The 27,305-nt window shown below is 35.0% G+C and overlaps 1 protein-coding gene across 2 annotated transcripts in view; it reads right to left on the reverse strand.

The window, feature by feature from the left end:
* Positions 1-27,305, reverse strand: part of LOC106137143 (protein pangolin, isoforms A/H/I/S) — a 116,323-nt gene that overhangs the window by 86,966 nt on the left and 2,052 nt on the right. For both annotated transcript variants that reach the window (XM_060951520.1, XM_060951519.1), the window contains exon 2: positions 13,678-13,995. In XM_060951520.1, coding sequence (XP_060807503.1) covers positions 13,678-13,845 — 168 coding nt within the window. In that variant the 5' untranslated portion in view covers positions 13,846-13,995. The remainder of the gene's footprint in view (positions 1-13,677; positions 13,996-27,305) is intronic.

Raw genomic sequence — 27,305 nt, forward strand, 5'->3', positions numbered from 1 at the left:
GTCACTGGCCATTAGAATGTTTAGCGGTCGTTTAAAAACAAAACGCTTCTTTATTCAAATTCCAGTAATAAAATGTGTTGAATTCGTACCAAAACACTCGTTGCGATTTTATAAATTTGGTTCGACAATTAAAAACGAACTCGGGTTCCATTTTCGAATTCATTTCAACGATTGGTCCAGCAGTGATTCTCAGGGTTGTAATGGGTAATATTATATGGAATGAGCTTTTTTACAACTAAACCGATGCAAGGGCAAAACAGGTTCTGATTCCTTTTACGCCCGTTTCATTTTATTGGACTTAGTCTCGTTTTTATTTCGTATTATTTTATTACGACACGTTTGTTGAAATTCAAATATTAATAATTCGATAATGTTGGCAACAGCAACAGTTTCTCCTTACAAGAGGTTTGGTAACGTATTTTACAAGAGGTTTGGTACGTTATTTTTACTCCAAAAGTCAAAAGCAATAATTTTTTATTGCAGCATTTTTAAATTATTAAAAATATATGCTATCCTACAAAACTACGGTATAACAATACACTCATAAATAATTTTCATTGTAATGAGAATCCGAGTACTCGACCTAATGGGCTATCCGAGGTCAAGTTATAGAGTTAAAAAAAAACTATATTTTTAAGAGCTATGGCAGTCCGCCGTAAAATTAAAAAGACAAATTATTGGTCGTCTTCGTGGAAGCCAGCCTTTGTTATCTCACAAGTGTTTTTCAAGAGTTCTGTTTCTCTTGTTGTCCTCTCGCACCTTCGGGAACCGTATATCACCATCCCAGTCCATCTTGTTAGCGGGAAGGGCGTTTTGACAGGGCGTAACTGACGCTTCTACCGTTACGTAATTTTGACACTTTCAGCTTTCATAACAAGGTCTTGTATTGTGTACATAACTCGGCGCGTGGTCCGCCCGAAGGAATCCTTGGAAGGACGTAACTGTTACATTCGTTGCATTGTGATATAAATTTATGGTCGACGGTATAAGCGTTAATTTCGCTTAATTGACGCGAGTCGGATACTCGGTTCATGACGAGACGCTGTGGCTTCAGCGTTCGATTACCCCGCATGCATCAAACGAAACCGGTTCTTATAAATTAATAATAAAGTTCATTTTTCATTCTCGTCCAATTTTAGGAGCATTAACATAATGATGGTTCTTGTTTGATGAAGCAGGTGCGTATATCGGTTTTCTCAGTTTTTATGAAATCTCGTTAAAAAAGGTAAGCTTTTTATTTAAAATTCGGTTAATTTGAATTCCGTATTGATAACATCGAGTTATTTTAATCTGATTGTATGAATTAGTTTTGTATTTAATTGGCAATAATCTGTTATATGTCCATAGCCCGGGGTTGCCATTAGTTTTATGACTGAGTGAAGTGTTAGGTGTGGAGTATTTATGTTTAACGTGAAGAGATAAAATGCAAATTAAATTAGTATGGGACTGGGCAGGGCTGAAAAGCCGGAACGAAGTTGCTTCGAGAAATTATAATGTGTGTTCCAAGACAAATTGTCCTTCTTTTCAATTAACATTAATTTGCGATAAATCCCATGTACATTATTCGCGCTTTATTTTAAATTTAGAATAGGATATTTCATAATTAGAATTATTTTGAAAATCATGTCATCTTCAAGCTTGTTTGTATTTTTACAAAATAATTCTTTTTTTTATAATTATTTATAGTCACGATTCCCGTCAAATCAACAGCTATTTATTCAACGGAAAAATGACCATCAGACGAGCCATGTTGAAATTCTGAACAATGATGAATAGCATTAATCCGTCTTCGTTTAAAGAAATATGAGCCGAGAATGGGTATTAGGTTGAAGCCGCTATTAATAACGATTTTAAACAGAGTTTAATCGTCTTGACCGTTGATAACATGTAGCTAAGTAGAATCAGATGACAAGCAAAATTAATAAATGGTTAGCTATATGTATGTATAGTTAGTATGGCTACAGATCCTCTCAATCTCATCATCCGACGGCCAATTTGCCGTAGTGGATATTTTTCACAAAAGTCCTTTACTCGAATCTACAAAATCTCTTGGATGAAATAGTATGATCGAGTGGAAAATAAATATAAAACACAAACCAAATAACATGGTAATGCGGTAATCCCTATTTTTATCCGACTGCAAGAACTTTAAAACTGTGTTTTAATGATAACTAAGCTAACTTGTTCCGCCGCTTCTTCTACACATGCGCTTTGGAAGCGGTAGTAGTTATAATTAGATTTAAGTTATGTGACGTCAATAAGTGATACCTTGTATCCAATTTTGAAAATAAAAAAAAAATAAAAAAAAAAAAAAAAAAAAAAAACTATATCCCGTAATGATTCCTAAAGAAAAACAAACTTCGCCCTAAGGTTTATGATGAGATGCAAGTTACACAATTTCCGGTTTCCGTATATTTATTCATCACTCGGACAAGGATACGAGTCCAAGCAAGGCGAGAAGTAACAAGTACAACCACAGAAATACACGACCATCATAGCTTGACCTCTGGGAGATTAAAAAGATCCGTTTGTTTGAACAAATTTATGGGGATCGTAAGTAGCGGGAGAGGTCTAGTTAGCTGGATGGTTGGAGCTCCCTCGCTGTATGATATTCGAGACACAAACAAAAGAAGAGCGATAACATTTGTTCGTGAACATGAGTCAACGGGTTGGGTCGGCTGTTTGCTCGGAAACGATCATGATTCCATTCCAATTTGAAGTTTCAACGCTGGCCAGTTTCAGAATTCAAATATTTATTTTTTATACTAATCACTGGCCATAAAGAATTTTTTGATTTTTTATAGCCAATTTATAAGCAAATTTTTTTTTATTTGAATTACGAACTGTTATTTTAAAGAAAACATAGTAATGATACTAAAGTAGAGATGGTCAGTGTTGTTTTTTAATGATATTTCAAAGTAACCATCAGAAGTTGTTACTTATGAAACATGAAAGCCTGCACTATTCGTTGTGGCTTGACGATCACCACAAGCTATAAAAACAGCATCCCACCATTACTTGATATGTAACAAAAATATCGATAGGCAACTTAGTATTGCATATTAGTAAACCTTAAATAGGCTTTAATAATATAGGTGTGATTATAAGTGTTTAATAAAGACGTGGACATATATGTATGTATGTATGTATATGAAGAACATTATGATAACATTCCTGGACATAAAGATGCCACGGCGACGTCTAACTTTAACTTTTTAAGATTACTGACGGAAGTTGATATTTAAAGAATTTAACTTGAACACGCCATAGTATAGGGAAGAGAAGGCCAACATCAAGCGTTTGAGAAAAAATTTAAAAACACTTTAAGATTTTAAGCTAAACGTTATTGAGTCTTGTGACTATTGAGTCTGTTTACCCAGTATGAGATAAAGATGTATCAGATATGACTGTATGTAAGATTCTGCTGCGTGAATATCAAACAATGTGTGTCTAATGACATGCTAATTGGTAGAACCAATCAGCGGAAAGCGGAAAATAACATTCTCTGCTTGCCCCCACAGTAAATAGTAACTGTGGGATAAGGTATAGATAATAATAACTACCTCGTTAAAAAAGAAAACAATTTGCAGTCAGTCTATGCTTAGTTGAAAAGTGTTCGTCTGACACTAGTACATATTAAAAATCCGAATATACAAAAAATAATGATTATCATTTCAGCCATAGGAACTCTGAACATAGACCTCCCCCCGATGACTTCCAACCTCGGCGACGACCTCGGAGGCGACCTACATCCGCTTCTCCGCGACTTCACCAGACCATCGACCATCTCTAGAGGGGCCGTCCATGATAAATTAGAGATTCAAATACTGAACGGTTGCTAGCCCATCGCCGAAGATAATTCCAAGTTTAAAAGCCTATCCCTTAGTCGCCTTTTACGACAGATGAAGTGGTCCTATTCTTTTTTATATTGGTGGCAGGAACGGCACTAAGGACACCAAAAAAATAGACGTCTGAAATATAATATAAAACATATAGCTACCAATATTTCCTAAGTTTCCTAATATAGTCTAGGAAATATATAAAATAATAGGAAATAGTTAAAAAATAAATGTTCCAGCTGGTCCTTTGATTACAGAATTTTAGAGGTTAGGTATTTAAAGAAATGTTACGTAATGATGTCCTTCTGATTTAAAAATGCTTTCGTCAAGGCGGAGATAAATGTAAGTATTTAGATAACGCCCGTCCACGTCACGGGGTCTTTGTTCGTGTGCTTTACGAAGAACAGGAAATCTGGTGATAAGTTAACATTTACTGTGCTTTGTTTGATAACGGGATTTTCTATGTTTTTGTTACTTACATACATAATATTGTTTTAATGATAAACTCTATGATTCTTCTTAATTATATCGGATGCGCAAAGGCTGATGAAAAGCTTTGTTTGAAAAGAAGTAATCACGTGTCTTTCCCGGTGGGGTAGGAAGATACTACATCTTTCCACTTGCGATGATCCCTGCATACTTCTGTCGCTTCATCCACATTCATAACTCTCTTCATGCAAGCTCGTCGGTTTCTGGTACTCTGGACCTGACCTTCAGCTAGAACGTCCCTGATTTGATCAAGGTACTTACATTCGTCTAGGTCTTCCCACTCCATCATTCCCATTCACAATCCTCTTATTGATCTCTAATTTTCACGACAGCAAGATCTCTTTATTTTGTCATTATTCAGGTAGGTACTGCAGGATAACGTGAACCAAAGCACCAAGCAATTTATATGTCAGTTACCATCTCTGTATGAATATGTATTAAGCAAACATATTTAGTACCAGTTCCTCCTCCTATCGCCGGTCGTCAATTGCGCGTGCGCGCTATTTTCGGACATTTAATTGCCGCAAGTCACCACACACCATCTTTTCTATGGAAACGCCACGGAAAGTATTTTTAGAAACTACATAAGTTTGAAAATCCAAAGCTGCTTGGTAGTAAATTAGTTAGGTACTAGTATTTTTTTACTATACATAAATAACTTTAAAAATAGAACATTGCATCGATTTTACAATATATCGCTCGAAAATAGTGTCTATAAACATTTTACGCGCAATTTCCTTCTTTTATTCATATTAGCTACAATTAATTACTTTTCGCTAGCATCTGTAATTCTAATTACAAACAAACGAATTCGAAAAACAAACTCGTGAGGCAGGGTTGTCAATTGACCTTTTCATAGTAATAATTTCTATTAAAAAAACTAACTACATCATTCATCTCTCCTCTCGCGGGCCTACTGGAAGAGATTTCTATTGAAATAAATAAGCTCCTATATATTTAATAATAATTTTGTGTACATCAATAATTAATAGAACACTATTTGAAGATCAAAAAGGTTTCACTTAATTCTTACAGGCAAAATAACGATCAATCAAAGCAGCTATTGTATTGCGGAAACTTTCCTCGATTTTTGTTTTTATCAACGCGATAAGGCAATCGCCGGATCAATAAACCAGTATTAAACCGGACATCATTCATAATAAAGATGCAGGATTATTGACGTTCGTTTATCTTATTTATACAATGTTTGCAATATCTGCTACTGAGCTACCCACCCACGCAAAAAGGGGGTGTTGTCACATATAAAAAAGAAGTAAACCGGTAATTTATACTTGTTCGTTAATTTTCTCTTCATACTTGCTCAACCGGACCTTTAAAAGGAGTTTTAAAAGTTGCATCATTTGAAGAGGAGCCAGGGGTCCGCCTAAATCCATGATCTCGGATTTAACGAGAAAATTAGTGTTTTACACGAATCCATTATTACGTAAATATATCTCGATTATGTTGAATCAATTAGAGACAGCCCTGTCAAACGCGCATAATGAACCGTTAACTAATTTATTTTTACAAATCGAATGTTTTCCGATTTATAGGGGACTCGATTAGTGTGGGTAATCGATAGTTTTATGTCTCAATTCGTGTAGGTAAACTGTATTTTTATTAAAGCTTTCGATTTTTGGCCTGGCGTAAAGGTTTAGATTTTATTCTGATTGTTATTTCAAAATAGCTCATTTTCAAAGACAGCTGAGTTTCACTACGCCCTGCACGAAAATCTAAATGATTTTACGTCTAATTTTTCTCGCATCTTGATTGAATTTTTTGGGAATACATTTTTAACCACTAATTTAAATACATAAAAAGAACCTTTCGCCGTTAACTTTTTTTACTTAAACTGTTTTTTTTTTTATGATTTCTAGATGGCCATAATCAAATGTATTTGAAGTAAATGCACACGTGATAGATTTAAGTTCACACCTACGTGAAGACTTGTAACGTTTGCTTGTAAGGTTCAGTTTCATTACCCAACACACGTTATTTCTGTTCCAACACCAGTTGGTCCACAGAACAATATAAACTCTTTTAATGCACAATAAAAGAGTAACTACACATCTGAAGCACTGTTTTACGGTGCTCGAATCCCGAACGTGGACTGGGTAAAAATAACGACAGTATATCACGACGCCATCAAATCTCTTTGATTTTGATAATTAAATGGAAATGTACCTACTGGAAAATGTCGGTGGTCGAACGGTTAAGGTGCCTGTTAAAAATGCGGACGCACAGATTCAAATGTTAGACTTAGACTTCTCTTGACCAAGTAACTGAAAAAGCTGCATAATTATTTATTTATTTATTAAGTATGCACTTTATAATCACTTTTGTTACTAAAGTTTATTATACCTAGCTTATTCATTCATTCATAAAACCTTATTAAACTATATCATTTTTTTCACATCAATAAAAACTGATCGGTTTTTCGGATCAAATGATTTACGGCTATAAATATCGCGAACAAAACACAATGCGAAATCATTAAAAGTAAATATAAATAAAAAACTGGCAGACAAGGCACAGGTATCGATATAATTAAAAAAAAAAGCCTGACATACTCGTTACCGGTTTTTGATAACCTGTGCAACATAGCTTAATGAAATTCCATACATTCTTGTTCGAATTTTATCAGCAGTCCAAATTTGTACCGTGTTATGTGCTACTCTGTGACTCGCGTTTAGGGCTGTTCTGTGTACAGTACATGTCGATAAGCTTATCGTATATAGTAGGTATTGGATACCAGATTATTGATTGATTGATAAGGCACGCTTCCAAGCAACAGATTTTTAGCTCAATTTTTATGGGGCTTAAAAGTTTTGTTATTTAGTTATTTTGGATAAAAAAACAAGAATGTAATCTTAACGGAAGTTTCCGAATACGAATATTTTACAAATAAACCGTACATATGAATACTATTTGATATTTTACGACAGCTTAAACTTAACAAAGGTATTTTCATAGATAAACTCGTAATAAAACTGAACCTTATAGAAACGACTTAAAGACCTATTGTTCACATACAACATTGAATGAAACCTTAGTTTTGACTAACGGAAACAGTCAGGGTATGTTACTAGTCGTAAACGATAACAAATGGCACACACAAACACACACACGGGCAAAACTGCATCAGTAATGCATTTGCGAAGGTGAAGTTGTACAGATGCATACACAGATATATAACAAGATTAAAGATTCTAGATGAGGCAATTTATTTGAGTGAGTGAAGAGTATAGAAATATTTAGCCGTCTCTTTCATCCTCTATTTACGATTTTTATGGGTTTATTTTCGAACATCGTTATATTCTTCCCGTTCTCTTTATATGAGAGAGTTATGGATAAGTAAACACCTGCGAGAAAGACGCGTGATTTAATGAGTATATGTAACTATCTACATGACTTGCTGCTAAAGCCTCTTCTCGGTGAAAATATGTATATACTCGTATCAGCAATAGGTACCTTATGAAGTATTTATTTTAATAGCGCCTTCCAGTCGCGCGTGAGTCCTCGTGATCAATGCAGGCCAATGCAACAGCCCACATTCAAACCCAAACATTGCCTATCCGATCATAATTAGGAAGTATATGTCGGCACCCACGCGCTGTCTATATGGACCGTGAAATTAATAACAAAAGTTGATACCTGATTGAATTGTAAATGAGCCTAGTGCTTGTTCAATCAAAGCTTGCAATCTATCCTTAACCCATGATAGGTATTTCAAGGTCAGTTTTATGCAGAAAATAATTTAAATTTAGAAATTATTTTATCAGCAGAAGAAGACTTTTTAAATTAAGAATAATTTAAACGTTACAGAATTTTAAGATCATTTTTAGTGTCTTTCTTTGTAAGGCTTTTTTTGCGGGAACAGCGGTCCGAAAATTTAAAAATTATGTGGACCGACTTTTTTACACAAAAAGTTGAAAGATCTTAATACTAAGATGTAGTAAGAACGTCACGCAGTAATAATAAACACTAATTATTATCTAAATATTAGAACAAGGCTGAATTAATTAAGGATTTGTGGAGTTAAGCTATTAAAGTCCAAGAGTAATGGTGTGATAAATTTTAATTTCGCTCCATGCGTCTCGCCTAGAGATGATTAAATTGAAATCAGTTTACGTTGGACTGTCTGCGTGTGTTAAATACATGAGACGATGGATCAAGATATACCGGTTTGAAATAGCATTGTAGTGTTGCAAATATGCCCGTTCTAGGAACTTCTGCTTTTAAATCTCTGTTGTGCGTTTTATGGTTTAAATGCGATCGATTTGCGATACTGTAAGGAATATTTTTGAGTAAATTCAGAAAATGTTTTTAGACGTGTTGTTTTGATTAGTAGAAAAACCACGGGGACCACGTGGGCATTTGTGTTCAAAATTTCCAAAACGATTTGGTATAAGGTAGGCCCACTAAAAAATACTTTTTCTCAGCAGACCATATTATTTGCTGAATTGACTGTTGGGGCCGGCTAATGCAAGAATGACTTCATCATAGCAACAATGCGATCTAAGCGGCTATTGAACTGAAAAAAAAATCAAGTTTTTGATAATAGATACGAGGAACAGTGATCAAACATAAATTTTGTAAGCGGAGTTTGTAGAACAAAAATTGACTAAATTCAGATCTGAATAATTCACCATTACAACGTGATTACAACGCTAACAACTAATCAACTCTTTTAAAACTGCGTCAGACAAAAGCGGCATGAATTCGAATTTTAAATTTAAAAATACGTTAATAAAAAGTTTTTTTTTCTTCCGCACAGGACCGCACTGGCTGAACGTAAAGCACGCCTGATCAAGCCAGTTGCAGTTATCTATATATAGCGAACAACACGGTCCTGTCTGTGCGTCCGCTTCCGTTCGTCGTGATCGCTTCGCGTTTCGCTTCTTAGTAAGAAAGGCAATACTTCGAAAGACTTGATTAATTAAGTGATCATCGAAATGGGCTTAACGAGATCCATTTTGTCTTACATTTAGTTTGTTATTTTTAGGGTTATGTTATGTGTGTCGTGAAGATACGATGTTATTATTTTAAATATTCAGTTTCTTGTAGTAGTTAGCAGTTGTATTATTTTTTATTAAGGTTTAAGAAATAAATGCATCTACCTGGCACTTAAAAAAAAGTGATCGCAAATGAATAGTGTCTTACACTTGAAAATACTTAACAGGCGTATTGAACTGGAAAGCACAATAAAAACTGCAATTATTTCTTCATGTAAAATGCCAATATTAACAAGTATAAATCGCTTCCCCTATTACGTCTAGTTATGGCATTGCTCAATCATTTGGAAAGCCGACTGAATACGTTCAGTCCTAATGGGGAAGCCTTATGGTCTATCTGCGATATGTAGTCTGTAACCCGATATACGAGCTCTCAAACCACAACGGAAATCGTTCAGCTATTGACTTTTTCTAGATCATAGCGAAAGGAATCTTGGTTGCATCTAAAGTAAGTATATCTATGCCCAGCTAAATTAAGAGAAAAAAAAATTGTATATACATAATAAGACTATATGTATTCAATTTTAGGTCATAACGAGCGGCGGATATACTGGCTCGAAACAAATGTATTCCTTTTTTGAATTTCGAGAATAAATTTGAAAAACATGTTGGACCGTACTCGAAATCTTTTCTTACAGCATAATAAAATCGATGTTGAACGAAAACATATTCAAAAACCATGCAGGCGTAAAACTTTCAACACGAATCGTATCGAATTCACGATCGGAAATAATCGTCTAAAAGAAATCGAAACTAAATTGTTCGTTCATTGTAATGGCATCACGTACTATAATCGATGCTATTATGACATACACTGGAGGATTGCGCCTAAGTATAATCCAATATTTATACGAACCGTGACTTTTACATCTCAGATGGCTTAAAAAGTAAAAATCATTACGCTGTCCTGTTCATCATTATTGTATTTCACGCGTGAGTGATAAGGACGCGAATAAGATGTGTTTCCGAATATGTTTGCGCTCCCTCGCCTATCGGCGCGACAGGTAAATTCGTGGACAAAAGATGTGGGAGTTTGTTTATTATTGAAAAATACCTGTGGGCAGGTAGCCGGCATTGTATCTCCACCCTGGCGAATAATACAGTTTTCGGAAATAATACAATGAGCGAGTAATTTATGTCCTATGGAATACAATATTTTACATACACTTTTCGGAAACGTGTATTTTTTCGGCGCAACTTTGGTTTTATTTGGGTTGACGTTTCGCTTCGGCACCACACTTGTTTCATGGGTAATTTGTGATTCCTCGGACATGTCTATTGATGCTATCAATATTATTTGTGAAGTTAATTGAGTGGTTAAGCCATTAAACGATGTTTATCTACTTTAGGCTGCTTAATGAGGTCATTTACCGCACATCTTATGAATATTAATAAAAACTATACGGTGTATGTTTTGTTTACGACTTTTTTATTATCTTGGATTGGGTCTTATCAACCCTCGACTGACGACCATTACGAAAAAGGTGTGCGCAAAGCATTAACATAAATAATCAAGATAAAATCTTGAATAAAGATGTGAATTTACGAATTTGTTGGTAAAAGAAATCAATAAATATGTAAGTACAATGTAAAAATGGTAACGAAACAACTGCCCATTGCGTTCTGCTTGCAAGAAAACTTTTATTCTAGATGTTATAGGGTTGGCAATACAATAGAAAGAAAGAAAGAAAAAATATTAATTTGGTACATAATATTATATCAAGAACACAAACCTTAATCTATTAACATTTGTACCAAAATGGCCCTCTCAGCATTTGTCGTGGTATATACCGCAAACGTGGAAAATAAAATAATAAAATAAAAATAAAATAATTTAAAATATGGCTGTTCTCTCGGTACACTACTGCTCGTCCATTTTACAATACGAAAATATCACAAAATACAGGGTAAAGCGTCCAATAAAAGGTACGAGATTGAATAAAATTGTGATCCTATTCAACGTTGATTACAACACAAATACCGAGAATGCTTACAATACAGTCTACCTGATTTTGACACCTGCTGTTAATATGGTCGAACACCCCAAACTATAAATTGTAGCGCCCCATGGAACATTTGTTGGCAGCCCTTACACTTGTCCTATAAGACTATTAATTCATGAGGAAGTCACAAATATGTGAAAAGACGACCACCTACTTTTAAAAATGTTGAGGCATTTAATGTCAGCTGTTAAAATGCTAATTTACTGAATTTGTCAATGTTTCTAGAACATTCGTAGGTTGACATGATTAATGAGTAAAATTCAGACGACGTGACTAGGTTAACCCGTTAATTTCTGCGCAAAGTATGATCATTATCTAATAGATCTAACGCTTGATACCTTTCGCAAGAAATGGAGAAAATTAATAGTTATTTTACATACATACATACATACATACATATGATCACGTCTATATCCCTTGCGGGGTAGACAGAGCCAACAGTCTTGAAAAGACTGAATGGCCACGTTCAGCTATTTGGCTTAATGATAGAATTGAGATTCAAATAGTGACAGGTTGCTAACCCAACGCCTAAAAAAGAATCCCAAGTTTGTAAGCCTATTAGTATATAGTTATTTTAATTTTTTTTAATTACTATTTTGTATAATCGCCTCGAAGTGATGATATGATATACTGTGAGTACGACTGACATTCCGTGCGGTTCCCGGCAAAAATAGAAAAAAGTATAGGACCACTCGATCTCATCTTTAAACGGTAGTTGTTAGATATAAGTCATTTGTCACCAGTTAGCGTAAAAGAGGCATATGTCTAACAGTGGAGGTTGTAATACTGAGAAGAAAAAGAAGAAAATATTAGTAACAAATAACAATGATTGCGTCATCATAACAAACATACATATAATTCCGACATATATATGCATTGTGTAATCTTACGAATTAGATATTTTAGCATACAATAGTTATAAATATGGCCGCCACAATGTTATCGATATAGTTACGTTGGGTACAGATTAGTAATTTTTTAATGACTACTAGACAACTAGTCTCCGGCGACTTCGTCCACGTGATTTTTTTGCCAGGGTACCAAATTTCAAAATGCATAATATCCAACCCATCTTCAACTTCAACTGTAAAAAATATATTAATTATGCACATGGAGTTGCTTTTTTAATTATCCGTAAACATTGAAGACAAAAAATTGTTATTTTAATTATTTTAATTCAGTAAATTTAAAATTTACTGAATTAACTTTGGCTTATATGTGCCAAAAATAGAGCAACCTTCTGAGGTAAACTTCGACTGCATTTATTTCGAGATAATCACAAAAATAAACGAAGCGCCAATAAATCTACTGTAGGCGAAACCATCGCGAGGAAACCTGCACATTCAGGCAACTGGATACGCAACTATGGTTCAATATAAGTTAGATTCCTTTACAACAACTGTATGTGCAATGACCCAATATGGATTTGGTATCCCTGCAAAGGTTGCGTAGGTCAGACGAGATTGATTGATTGATGATTGAGTTGATGATGTAACCTGTACTTTCACCAGGAGGAAAAAGAAAAAAACTTGTGTATTTGTATGTATTGAATACACGACACTGATATACTAGCTTTTGCGCGGGATTACGGTCCTGTGGAAAATTCTGAATAAAAAGTAGCCGAAGGTCTATTCTATATCTGTGCCAAATTTCGTGACAATCAGTTCAGTATTTTTTGAAATTATTCCTTAGAAACATTCGAAAATATAATTATTTTCCTTAATTATTAGTGTGGATGTGGATAGCGGGTATTTGGACGACGGCCTAACATCTACATACTGCCCAATAAGAGATTTGTATGTTAATAGAAATATATGCAAGTCGGTATGTCATACACGACATGACGATATGACACAACTGAACAGGCATTTACATTAAAGTATTATTTGTATGAGTTTTTGTATGACTCATACTAAGTACGTTGAAATATTGTTTCTATGTGGAGTTGCCAACGCAAACTTTTTAATTTTAGAATAATAATTTTAGAATCTTTCTATGATTTTATTCTTGGCTTTCTTTTAGAGTACCGTATTCAACAACAAAACACCTTAATTTTTTTTAAGTACTTGATTATGATGGGTCTGTACAAGTACAAAGAGAAGACGAAAATGTAATTTTTAGAATTTCCGTCTGGCTGTATGTTTGTATTCGCGTCACGCGAAAACTGTTTTCCGAGATGTTTTAGTGTTAGTTTAACTTAAAATGGCTCCTCTATTAAAAGGCAAAACAGTCAGCTTTTATTTATTGAGATTCTCAGTGAACTTTTACGCCGCACAAAATCGCGGGCAACAGTTTGTCTACAACAATAATTACAAATATCGAAACACTTACCTCACTTTCGGTCCAATCGATAAGACTAGACTTCTCCTCCAGAAGGTTCTCCGAACTCCTCTTCTCGTCTTCCCCGTCTCCTTCGTCCTTGAAAACCTTGACCTCGTCCGTGGAGCCGAGGTCATCACCGCCCGAGCTGGCTGCAGAACTCGAGTGTGCATGAGGCATCTTCAGCTACCGTCTCCCATTATCCCATCTTAAGAACACTATCTGTCATCCATAACACTAAGTCAGTAACTAAATGAGATCACAGTTAACTGATGTCAGGTTGAACTTAGAGTAATGAGGTTTTCCGTTCGATTTTGTGCCGGGTTTGACCTGGAAAGAGAGGAAAGGGATTGTTAAGCTTGATTTGCACGATAGATTTGCAATTATTACATAAGATAACGTCTTAAGGGGCAGACAGAGTTTACGGTATTAAAATGACTGAAAGGCCAGGTTTAGCTGCAAGTTGCTATTACAATTATTTAACTAACAATTATAATAATTAATTCAATGTCGGCCTGAGGTTTGTGGTACAGAATTAATGCTAGAGTATTTAGTGCAACTGTACTCAATACTCTCATTCCAAACTCACATACCTACCTATGTTTGATAGCAAAAGTAATTCATTATCAAAACTGTTACTATATTTTGCTTCGACATAAAAAAAAAGAATGTAGTTTTTGACAATACAACATATCAAGATTAGTAACATTTATTTCAATAAATATGCAACCCATTGGTACACTGTTAGATAATGCTATTAGTATTAAGTGCGCCTTTTGTTATTCACAAAACGGTAAATGTTACAAAAAAGAATAAATAAAACAAATGGTCTAATAGACACAGCCGCAGCGGAAATCATCGGAATCCAAACTTGGGTACCTCTCGCATACTAGTCTGAGATCTCAACCACTCAACCACTCTTATTCAATACTGTGGAGACGTAACGTCGTATCTTTTAGGTCAAGCACGCTGGAGTACATGTCAACAGCCTCTTTTGGCGCCCCGCCAACAACACTGGCCATCTTGGATTTGTTTTGCTGTCTATACTGTTTCAATATCGTAAGTTCAGGTTTTATTGTTCTGATATGCATTTGTTTTTTTCGCCTTTTTCTCAAAGTCACGCATTTTAGGACTATTGGTTTTGCCGTTAGGAGTGGAGACGTGATTGGTTGTATAACTTTTCGGGGTAGACGAAGTCAAAACCTACTCGATTACAGAGAAATTTAACCAGGTTTTTTTTTAATTATGAAGAGAGGCTATTCAGTCATTTCAAGAGTGTGGTATCCGCCTACCCCGTAAGGAATAAAGACATGATTATATGTATGTATAGGCTGTTTTTACTATTTTGCTGCAAGAAAAGTTATATCATCGCCTATCGCAGACTTAGCGAAAGTTGTATATATTTTTTTTGTGGCCCAATGTACTTTCGATATATATACACCAGGATACAAGGCTTGGTAGAATGTGTTCGTCATACTCGGCGGAGGTGTGATCGGGGCCCGTATGCATAATGCGTCGAGAGTTATGCATGTCAATGATGCATTATAGAGCTATTCGATGGGTAGAGCCGGCTTTTATGAAAATTGAGATGTTGTTTTAATAAAACTGAGCTTTTTTGGTGGACATGAAAAATAAAGATTTAATTTTTTTTTTGTGGACACATATAACATAATAACGTAAAAAAATGCGTGCCAGTTATTTCCCCTCTTATAAACCTGGCGTACAAGGCCTTATAAACTTGAAAATGTTACTTGTAGGCAATAAAATAGCAACCTCCAGCTTTCCAGCTAAACGTGCATTCGATTCTTGTAACCGGTAAGGTATTTAACGTGATATTTGTATAACGGACAAATCAAATTCTTTTCATCAGCATTGAATATTGCTTACTCATCTGTGGTCTTCCTGGTATCAAATTAAATACATCGCGTAACCGATAGAAGAGACAAACTTCTAAATATAATTTCAACATCGTGTTATCAGCATTACGCAATTAAATAGAAGTGTTTGGGCCAGGAAAGGGGCCATTTCCTTTGATAAGCTATCGTCTTAAAACAGTTACAAATTATAGCAATAGGTACTATTTATTGAAAGTTAATTACTTGCTATGCTGCTAAAATTAAAAATATATAACAGGAGTGATTATCAGAAAATTTGAAAAAACAATCCCTTTGTCGCATTTATTTTTGATATTTACTTGAAATAAAACGTAGACTCCTAATAATACCTCCTCCTCTCCTAGTCATTCAATCCAACGCCCTTTGATCTGTCTACTCGATTCTAAGACATCGAGATGATAATCGTTCGAAATCGACTATTCGCGGTGCATTCATTACATTGCGGAACCATAAGTGATATTTTATGATGCATGTGCGTACACATGTATGAATTTTTGATATAAGGAGACGTCTGGCCACGACCGTCCGTTTAGCCATTCTAATGCACTTTTATATATAAAAAAAAACAACTTGGTTCAAATTAAGGTCGTCCTGGCAAAGGGTCAGGTCAAGAGTACCCGAAACCGCCGAGCTTGCATGAAGAAAGTTATGAATGTGTGGGTTATGAATGTGAAAAAGATGTAGTCTCTGCCTACCCCTCCGGGAAAAAGGCGTGATTTTAGGTATGTATGATTTTATGTAAGTATGTAAACCAAATTGGTACCTAATAAACTTGATAAAGTAAAAAAAAATGAGGATTGAGTCTTCTTTCTCCTGGCGTAAGTCCCAGTTATATACTACCTCTGAAGGGAAACCCGGGTCGCGTTTTTTGACAATGATCCTGGATTAACTCAGGTTTTCTAGAAACTATTTCATAGAACTTATTTGACGTCAATCAATGTTGTGACAACAAAAGATATGACAATTATTAAGTGATATTTGGAATGTCCCATACTAAATAAGAAATAAAAAATTATAATTTGAATTTTACACGAAGCGACTCCTCTCTGACCTCCGCAACCTTTGCAGAGGCACCTAATCCATATAAGATTTCTTAGCAGCAGTCGTGTTATAACGCCACTAACAGACAAACGTCTCTAAACGGCCATGTATTTATACTGGTTACATGTCTATATAATTTGAAGCTGTTAACACGCAAACAGTAAATGGCAGTATCTTAGCCAACCCCGGTAATGGAATCGCTAAGCTGTGAGTTTTACGGCTTTTTTACGATTCAGCCTGATACCTGGGTGTTGGGTGCAGCTTAAGTTAGTACCGTCAGCAAAACATCGACCAAGAAGACCAGTTAAAGTCCACGTGGAAAGATTAAGAGATTTTTTTTTGCTTGAAGAAGCTGTGGTTAGTAACTAGTATAGTTAAATAAAGTCAGTTCCCAAAATTCACTTTGGCCCACACTAAGCAAAATCTCTGTCCGAGGAGGAGTGCCGTGTGGTTCCCGGCGCCAAAAGAAAAAAGAAGAGGACCACTCCATCTCTTTCCCTTGGATGTCGTAAAAGGCGACTTAGCTTGTAATTCTTTTTGGCGACAGGCTAGCAACCTGTCAATATTTGAACCTCAATTCTATCATTAAAACAAGCAGCTGAACGTGGCCTATTGGTCTTTTCGACACGAATGTGTACATGAAGATATAACCCAGACCAACACTAGGAAAGTAGACAGGGTCATACTGTTACTAAAGTTCATTTATTTTTGCGCTTTGCGCTGTTGGCTGTACTGCCACCAAAGTTGGCGCCTTGCACCTACGCCCAAAAACGTTTAATATTCACGTATGTATGCTTACAGCTAAGCATGTAGGTAAAATTTTCGATACTTTATATCATGTGTTAAAAACATACATGCATACATATATATGTATGTATGTATGTATGTTTATAATCATGTCTTTATACCTCACGGAATAGATAGGGCTAACAGTATTGAGACGACTGATAGACCTCGTTCAGCTATACGGTTAATGGAATTTAGTTTCAAATAGTGATAGGTTGCAAGCCAATCGCTTAAAAGGAGGATCTAAAGTCCATGGGCCCTAGGTTGACTTACACAATTTCCGTGTGAATAAAAGCAGCTGGGAGTTTTTTTTTCGAGATGAATGTGGTCTTTTCAAGACTGTTGTCTCTGTCTACCCTATTAGGGATATAGATGTGATTTTATGTATGTATGTATGTATGAATGTGGTCCTGCTATTTCTTTGCTCCATAAAGAAAAGGGCCCAAGTAAAGAGGCGTGATTTCATTTATATACTGACGAGTAATGTAACAGCAGCTAATGAATTCCAATAAACCTACTTATTTGTTTTGTAATAGCATTATTCTCTTATTCCTAGAACAACGTGTGTCAAAGCGATATCAAAGTACATTTGACGTCATTTAATAGGATAATTATTTAAATAATTTATGGTTTCCCATTTCCGTATCACTACACCTACCTAGTTATCATTATCCTCCAGACTTTGTCCCGGTAAATTCTCACCTCTCTCGGGAGGAGCCCAGGGTGCGTCTATGACACCTGCCTAGTTATGTAACACAATCAAACAAACACTTTTCCATTTGTAGTATTTGTAACTAGACAAAGGGGATTTCCTACTTCAAAATGCCGAAAGATTTTATCAAAAGTTATCTATCTAATATACGTAATTAAGCTATAAAAATTCTAAACGGTTAAGTAAGGTTGGTATACCAAAACAATTTCGGTGTTTCTGCCATGTTTTTTTTTAAATACATACATACATATCATCACGTCTATATCCCTTACGGGGTAGACAGAGCCAACAGTCTTGAAAAGACTGAAAGGCCACGTTCAGCTATTTGGCTTAATGATAGAATTGAGATTCAAATAGCGACAGGTTGCTAGCCCATCGCCTAAAAAAGGGAAAGAGATTGAGTGGTCCTATTCTTTTTTTATTGGTGCCGGGAACCAGACGGCACAAACACTTTTTTTTAAATTTTAGACAAATTGTCTTTTGTAGCCGTCTGTAAGAGTTTCTCACCGCAAGAGTAGTAGTAGGTATAGTATTTTATAGGGATTTTTTTATATTCCTTTTGCTCTCATAGCAATACCACTGAATCACATGTCGCATTGCGCATGCGCGCTACATTAGGCACTGAATTACCATCTAAACAGCTCTGGGGAGGGTCCTGGGTTCGATTTACGTAAATCTTTGCTGGAGGTATCTTAGCATTCGAGACACGACTTCAATGATCCTCATTACTAACTACATACAGAATAGGAAAATCGTTTAGAAATGAATATTTTTTACTGTATAGAATCTGATTATAAATGATGCCCGCGACTTCGTCCGCGTGGTACGAGTATAGTTATTTTAGGCATCATTAAAGCCCTCAAGGATGAATAATTTCCCCCGTTTTTTTCACATTTTCCATTATTTCTTCGTTCCTAAAAGTTGCAGCGTGATGTTATATAGCCTTATTAAGCCTTCCTCGATAAATGGTCTATTCAACGCAATAATAATTTTACAATTAGAAGTAGTTCCTGAGATTAGCGCGTTCAAACAAACAAACACACTCTTTAGCTTTATATAATATTAGTAAGATAACTTATTCCTATAAATAATTGATAATAACAATATTTAAGGGACACCAATTTTTATTCACACATTTAAATTTTTACAGTCAAATTTCGGTCGCATTGAGAACCTCCTCCTTTTTAAAGTCGGTTAAAAACTAATACCTCTTTGGTTGCCACACAAACATACCTCGTTTTAATCCCTTACGCGGTAAACAAAACTAATATTGACAAGGAAAGAGAATGTTAGCGCCTAAAACAGAAGAATCCGAACTTTATAAGGCGTCGAAATGTCAAAATAATTAAAAATTAAACCTATCTACGCTTCCAATCTTTGCTTACTCGATTTTCATAGAAAGCAATGTGACACGTAATTCGACGCCAGCTACCGAGTTCTTACGAAATTAGGGATACAATAACGTACATTAATATAATCGTTATCCTTAAAACAATGACATAAAGTACAAATTTGTATGGCATAAGAAAAGAATGCGACCAATTTGAAATGCGACACTAAATGCCCGCCTGTGTAAACGGTTCCTTATTAAAAAAAACAACACGTGTTTCTTCTTGGGTTTTTCTGTCTGGCATCCCGGTGTTTCGGGCGTGTTCGATTTTAAAAATTTGAATGCTGGCTGGTAGGACTAAAGAAGATTCAATTAAAAGAAATTGTGACTGGCACCACAAGCAATTGATTATTAAAAAAGAATTCTTAATTCCTGGCTGATAGTTTTTTTTTTTACGAACCATGGATTTTTAAAAATAAATGTTAAGACAAAGTTCAAGAAGTCATTGGTCTTTAGTCATTTGACAACTATTCCGTCGTGTATCGTTCTTGTCTCTAGTTCTTTATGGTATAATTGTAACTATTTACTCATGCAAATAAACTACAATAAAGAGTGGATGGACCCAAACCTCACACTTTACAAATTTTAGGATTTGGACTTCATTGTAAGTCGTATTCATTTATACACAAAAACTATTATGTAAGATATTCATAATTTTGTCTATGGATTACTCAAGTCCTTTCTAGATGTACCTACCCAGTGCCCTTGAAGTTAAAAAAAAAAAACTTCACTAGCTCTAACTAAACTTTAATTTTACAAGAGGTTATGGGTCCATTATTAGTGGTAAAATAATAATTAGATTACTTAAAAACTTTTGCATTTATAATATTAAAGATAAAGGATAAAATAGTAGGATGATAGATAGCTGTTGCATTGCTTACATGAATCTATTCATCATCAAAAGCAGTGCATCCTTTTGAGAAACAAATAAAAAAAAACAAAACTGTCTATAAACTGTAATAAATATTGATGATGCCCAGAGGGACAATAGTACCATTTAGTTTTTACCAGCGTGGACCGTTAGTTTGCTTAGTTAGACGTTTTTTGTCAGATGAAAGTCACAAGTTTTTATCATTTACAGCAACCATGTTGAATCATCACAGTTTAGGATAGTAAAAGCTTTAAATTGTGTAATGGGTAGTAACTATTATTATTTGGTTTTAAGGAACCAAGAAATTATGTAATTACATAGGTACACACATAATATCATGTATATATCCCTTGTGGGGTAGACAGAACCAAGTCTTGAAAAAACCGAAAGACCACGTTCAGCTGCTAAAAATAAATAAATAGCCCATGGCCTACAAGAAGAATCCCAAGTTTATTAGTCTATGCATTAGTCGCCTTTTAAGACACCCGTGGGCGAAAGATGGAGTGGTCCTATTCTTTAGTGTTGGGAACCACACGGTACCCAGCAGTTTAGTGTCTAGTAGCCATGCGATTCAGGTTGAAAATCTCGTGACAAATTAACCCAAAAAAAAATAGAGAAGATGTTCATAAGGTTATCACTAATGTCGTAATATTAGATCGTATATTTGCATAAAAAGAGAAATGAGTATGGCTGACGCGAAAGAAGTACACAAGACTCAGGAAATTGCTGGGCCTCCTCTCATATACCAATTAAGGTAAAATGGCACAGTTATCTCCTTAGCCGTGTGTCCATGCAGGTATTATAGCAAGTGGAAAGACTTAACTCTCCAGGGAAGAGGCTTATGATACATGTATTTCTCAAGAAAAGCCGCGAGCAACAGCTAGTTACAATAACCAAAGTGCATCGCTCTGCGTCTTGTTACGGCGGCCCATTCAAATATCCAATTACGTTTCATTACACGCACTTAGAGCGCCGTGAGGCCAACACCGTTTCGTTATACGACGATAGGTGAAATTAGCTGTATTGTATATGCATTGGGAGTTACCTACATGAGCGTGACTTTGATGAAACGTTAAGGAGATCGCGACAAACGTTAGAAGGATCTACATTATGAATCTAAATACCTTTTACACGTATCTACAAAAAGCGACGAATTTTGCACCACCTACTACATGTTTTTCGCAAATCCCATGGGAACTATAATTTTTCCGGGATGAAACGTACCATTATGACCTTCACCAGACTTGCAAAATTTCAAGAGGATATTATTGGTTCAGTAGATAACGCGTGATGAGACAACATACTGTAGCATTAATAAAATTAGTTGGGGTACTCCAAAGACAAAAAGAAAACCTGCCTTATTATTATACATATACCTATTCTTATTATTATTCACATTATATATTCTTCATACATCTTTTTGACGTGTCGACATCCCTCCAAATAATTTTCCCACTATATTCATTTTAACAGCCTCATTGATGCCTGTCTTGAGGGCAGGACTCCAGGTGCTCCATTGTTTTGAGGACAGGCCATATGGCCCTTGACTGTAGACATAACCTAGTTTTCTGGTTTCTTGATGGTTTCAACAAATTTCACTATACAGATGAGGGAACATAGTGAACGAAAAATTTGAATGAAAAACGTGACGCGAGGAGTATGGTATCTTACGCCACGCAATTATGTTTGACGCGCTGGCGTCGGCGCATACGCATGGCCGGCAATTACTAATTACAGTACCATATGGGACATTCAACTGTTAACGATACATTTGAAAATGGCTTCTTAACATCATAAGTATTCTTAGTTTACGCAACTGTCGAAAAATTATTACGTTTTCAGGTTTTATAGGATGGCTTAAAACTTCATAGTTATGAACTTTAGTACGTTCATGACACAATAATTGTTGACATTCAAATGAGTTTATAGTCGTGTAAGAACTTGAAATCACACTATTCATAAAAGTGCCATCACATACTTCGCTTAAAGATTTAAAAAAAAGAATACTTATATTTTTTTTTATTTAAGTATTTAGCATAACATATAATCATGTCTTTATTCCTTACGGGGTATATAGAGCCAACAGTCTCGTAAAGACTGAAAGGTCACGTTCAGCTATTATGGCCTAAATATACAATTGAGATTCAAAAAGTGACAGGTTTGCATCCTGTCACTATTTGAATCCCAATTCTATCCCATACCATTCTCGCCCATCGCGTAAAAGAAGAATCTCAAGTTTTCACTTAGTCGCCTTTTACGACATCCATGGAAAAGACACGGAAGTCCTATTCCAAAGAACCACACAGGCACTCATAGGCTAATCTTTCTCAGAAATTTGGATGGTGTTTAAAAATACACACCATAATAAAAAGCAAAACAGCGATAGTTTTTCGCGCGATAAAAACGGCGTCGCGAGTAAGGAGGCAGATAGGTCATATTGAAAATGATCATCAGTTATATTGGTTTAAATATCAAATAACATATGGCTAAGTATATCATAATATGTGTTAATTATAACTCATCAACGCCGTCTTTTCACAAAGTCCTCCGCTATAGCTTATAATTATTTAATTATTACTTAAAGCCCGACAGTTGATTAAGTTTGAATACCTACTTAAGAAGAGCACGTTATTAAAAATGAATTACCTAGTGGTAGCAAGTGTGGATCGTGGCAGGTGAAAAGATGTGGTCACTGCCTACCCCTGAGGGAATGAGGCTATTAGTGGTTTCGATTATTTACGCAAGTGAAAATAATCGAATTCATGAATTCCACTGCATTACTGTTATTTAATAATTAGTATTAACTAAAAATTACCGAATGGCTTAATGTCGTCGGCTGAAAGTGTAGATTATTTTAAAAAGTTGAAGTTCTTAAGAAAGCCACATTATGCAATAATTGGCAGTTTCAGAAATGGGCATAAGTACATGTTTGAATGGAAATTAATTACTTGGCAAAAATATGGGGCACAGATGCGATGATATGAATAAAGGGTTCAAATTATACATCGCATCCTACTTGTGGTGGGCATTGTCTCCGTTGACCACTTGACTTGAGGTAAGTTTGATAATTTGACGAATAAGTAGGTACTGTAAAATATAAAAATATAAGTTCTCGATGTTTTCTGTGTACATAAATTAGTAAATAAATACATAAGAGTAACGAGACATCAGGATATAAAACCTGTCAAAGTCTATTTCCGAGACTATAGGCTCACTTTTCTCCGTAAGGGATAAAGATGAAACATGTAAACAATAACAAAAAATAGTATCACTCTCACAAATATACTAATGATGACAAAACTCCTTTGCTTTCGTGACTAAATAGCTTTTTTGAAATGCCGTCAATACCCTCAATAATATTAATTCTATCTCGGGTACAAACTGATAATTACACCTTTTTCGATAATACCGACGATAATAATTAAGAATAAACTGTCTGAATATGAATCCATGAATTTTGATCAAGAACACTTTTTGTATTGACTTGGGATATCAATTAACGCTTATTAAAACGCGTCGCTTAAAGAAAACACGTTTTTGAACACGTTCAACATAATCTTGTAATGGTGACAGCTGTCAAAATTTACCTCAACAAGAATTAAAAAAGAAAAACGATTGCATTTTCGTGTCATTTGTCCGTTGTACATAAATGTTCGAGTGTTAAAATTTTACGTTGACAGCTTGTACATGAATATTTCACCGCTAATGTAGCTGAACATACGCGTAAAAAAGGTCAAATCAAAAACGTTCTGTCTTCAAAATCATTACTCATTAGTAGACAATGAAATAAGTTAGAAGGACAAGCAACGCCCTTGCAAAAAAAAGTAAAAAAAAAAGTTGGCACCCAACTCGCCTGTAGACTTTTAAATTCAGAACCAATTTTAAATTTTAGTGGCAAGACTGTGGGTTGCATTTTGATTGGTGTAGATTTTTTCTATACATTTTTTTTTATATCGGAGTAAAATCGTCCCTGTCTTTTCTAGGAAATTCTCATTACTGCGGGCGGCCCAACAAAATTTATTATGTTACGGTCGGAATAACTTGTTTTATTTGTGGATTGGATTAATTATGCAGTTTGGAAATGCTATATTTAACGGCCCAATAATGACGAGCAAACTTGTTTTAATTAATTTTATTTGATCAATTATTATATATTGGTCAAATAATTTTAAACGATTTACAATTAATTTTGATATTAGTATGAAGGTTAAATAATATTCAAATAGAAACTGGCAGGATAAAATTTGTAGCGAAAGCCAATATTGTATGAACTTCACATTTAAGCTTTATGTGACTTCTACAACTGAGGATTTATTCAAAACGTGTGCTGTATGGTAATCAAAATCAAGATTACTACAAAAACTCTCATGCGATGACAAATCGTATTCTATTCGAATTTCGAATTTAACCTTCACAATCCGAATGACAGACAATTCGAATTCCAACGAACGACTTGTGTTCCAAGTTTGAAATGAGAAGTGTTTCCTCGACTCGAGTTATAGCTTGCGTCGTAAACTTCAATATTGCATTCAGTTTGACCGTAAGTTTAGTGTCATTGTAAAATACCATTTATTTTAGTTGCGAATTCAAAATAATATAATGTTGTGCGAGCATTAGCTTTCTCGGTATTGTAAAGTTAATGCGTGCGTGGTCATGAATGCAGTTTATGATTTAAGTTGGAAACATTAATGAAGAGTTAACCTTTTTAATGTTGGATAAGTGATATTAGTTGCTTGGCGTATTTTGAGAATGCATTCTGTATGCGGTGCATGTGCAGCGAACAACACGAGCGCATTAACATTCTCGGCTCTCGCGCAAGTTCTCATAGCAAGCGGCACGGCTTGTATCTGTCTCCATAAACGCGCCTTTATAATATCTCCCAATTGTTATAATTTTTATGTCCTTAGACAAAATTAATCGAGTTCAGTAGCTATAGTTTACAATGCAAATTTAGTTAAATAAATTTAATTCAAAATAATCACTAATAGACACTATAGCTACTATATAAGTAACTTACTGACTAACTTATGAAACATAAAGCTTAATAAAACAATCTGTATTATGTTTGCAGGTACAGAAAAATGATAAACAGGAATAGTTAGAAATATAAAAATAAACAATGTTCTTTTCTGAGAACCAAAGACAAGAACGACCTGTTTTGAAATGCTTAATGTAGCGCTTTCTCAAAGGCAATTCCATTGTTAGCTGAAAAATTGACGATTAATTAGACAAAAATAGCAGATTTATTGTGAGAGTGCCTGTTAGAAAGTTTCATTAAAAACGAACAGTAAAACACAGTTTTCATGATATAAAAATAAAAAAGCGCGATGCCTGATTTTAACCGCAGCTATATACCTACCTACTCTGTAAAGTGCGTTCGGAAACTTGGTTTTCGAACTGGCCACTCGTGACCCCAGTTGTCGCGTTTTACTGCGCGCCGTTTTAAAAAAGGAAAAAACATTTTCGAAATATATTTTTTCTTTAAAAAAGAATAAAGCGGTTATAAATATACTTTTTTTTTTTGTTCGCGACGGTCACCATATTGAGAAATGGCTGGCAAGAGATTACGTTCGAACGAGAAAAGGTATTTGTCCTTTATTTTTGGCGCGCATCGGATACAATAGGTGTTGCTCGTTAGGCAGTTATAGTTTCTCTTAAAGAATTTTAGTTTCATGAAATGTTTACTTTATTTATTACTTGAAGGTTCATATTAATTAATATAAATTGTAGCTAAAAGCCTACGAAAAAACCACTAATGGCATCAACCGCCATACATTTCCTTATGCACATCACGGACTTCATAAGAATACTTCATAATTTCATTAAGGACATCCCAACTTTTTCTAAAGCAGGTGCATTGTGCACATTTGATACGTTATAGTATTTATTAGGGCCCCGCCGGCAGATAAAAAATTAAATGGCATTACAATCAGCTATGTCTTTGTCATTTCGAACTACGCAATAAACATATCAATTATTTTGCCGGGCATAGACATAATTAAAATTTCTATGAAAGAAATATGGCGTCCGTACATAGCATTTCATCGGTTGTTTTTAGTTTACAAAGCATGTAAGTACAATTGTGCATGTTATTTCAAACATGTGCGTGCGTGATGACAGTCGTTCGTTGTGTGATCATATTCAAGATGGAATTAATAAATTGCCCGCCACGTTTTGTCTGTGAAAAGAAAAAATAACTTGTACGACATAGACACCAGCCATTTAAGGAGCTGTTTTTCTTAATAAAAATATAGCTAATAATAAAAAAAAACATATCAGGCGTGCGTGTATGTAATAAATGGAGACCTAGGTAAATATTTAAGAAAGTGTTATTGCCAATAACACTTTTTTTGTATGTAAGTAGTACAATAAAATAATAATAATAAAAAAAGTTGTGTCGAGTCGTTTGTAGCTGAGACATTTTTTATGGAAAAAGTGAAATTCGTTCAAAGATATTTCTTATTTCAAACGATATTTATATGAGGATACAATAACTCTTTCACCACAATAATAAATTGTGCCAAGTTTAAAGATGTAGTCCCTACCTACCAAGAAAGAGGTTCTATGTATCTATAAATGTTCTGTGAGGTGAGATATGTCTGTAGATGAGAGAAGAATGATAACGGCGCGCCGTCGGCGGTGTAAGTTCAGGACTACACTATTCTAAAGAGTTAGAAATCTGAGATCGCGGTGCTACTTAGATACATCACGTCTTCTCCCTTACAGTGTAAACAAAGCCAACAGTCTCGAATAGACTGAAAAGCCACGTTCGGCTGTATACGCTTCTAATGGAATTGAGATTCAAATAGTGACAGGTTGTAGTTTAAAGCATTTCCCTTCGAGTCTTCTAGTCTTCAGTTACTGCTTCAGTAACTGCTACTTTTTAAAGTTTATCTGAGTGTCTAAGTCTCTAAGTGACATACATTAGCTTTATCGCTAACCGAT

The sequence above is a fragment of the Amyelois transitella genome, chromosome 25, assembly GCF_032362555.1.
Source record: "Amyelois transitella isolate CPQ chromosome 25, ilAmyTran1.1, whole genome shotgun sequence".
Classification (NCBI taxonomy): domain Eukaryota; kingdom Metazoa; phylum Arthropoda; class Insecta; order Lepidoptera; family Pyralidae; genus Amyelois; species Amyelois transitella.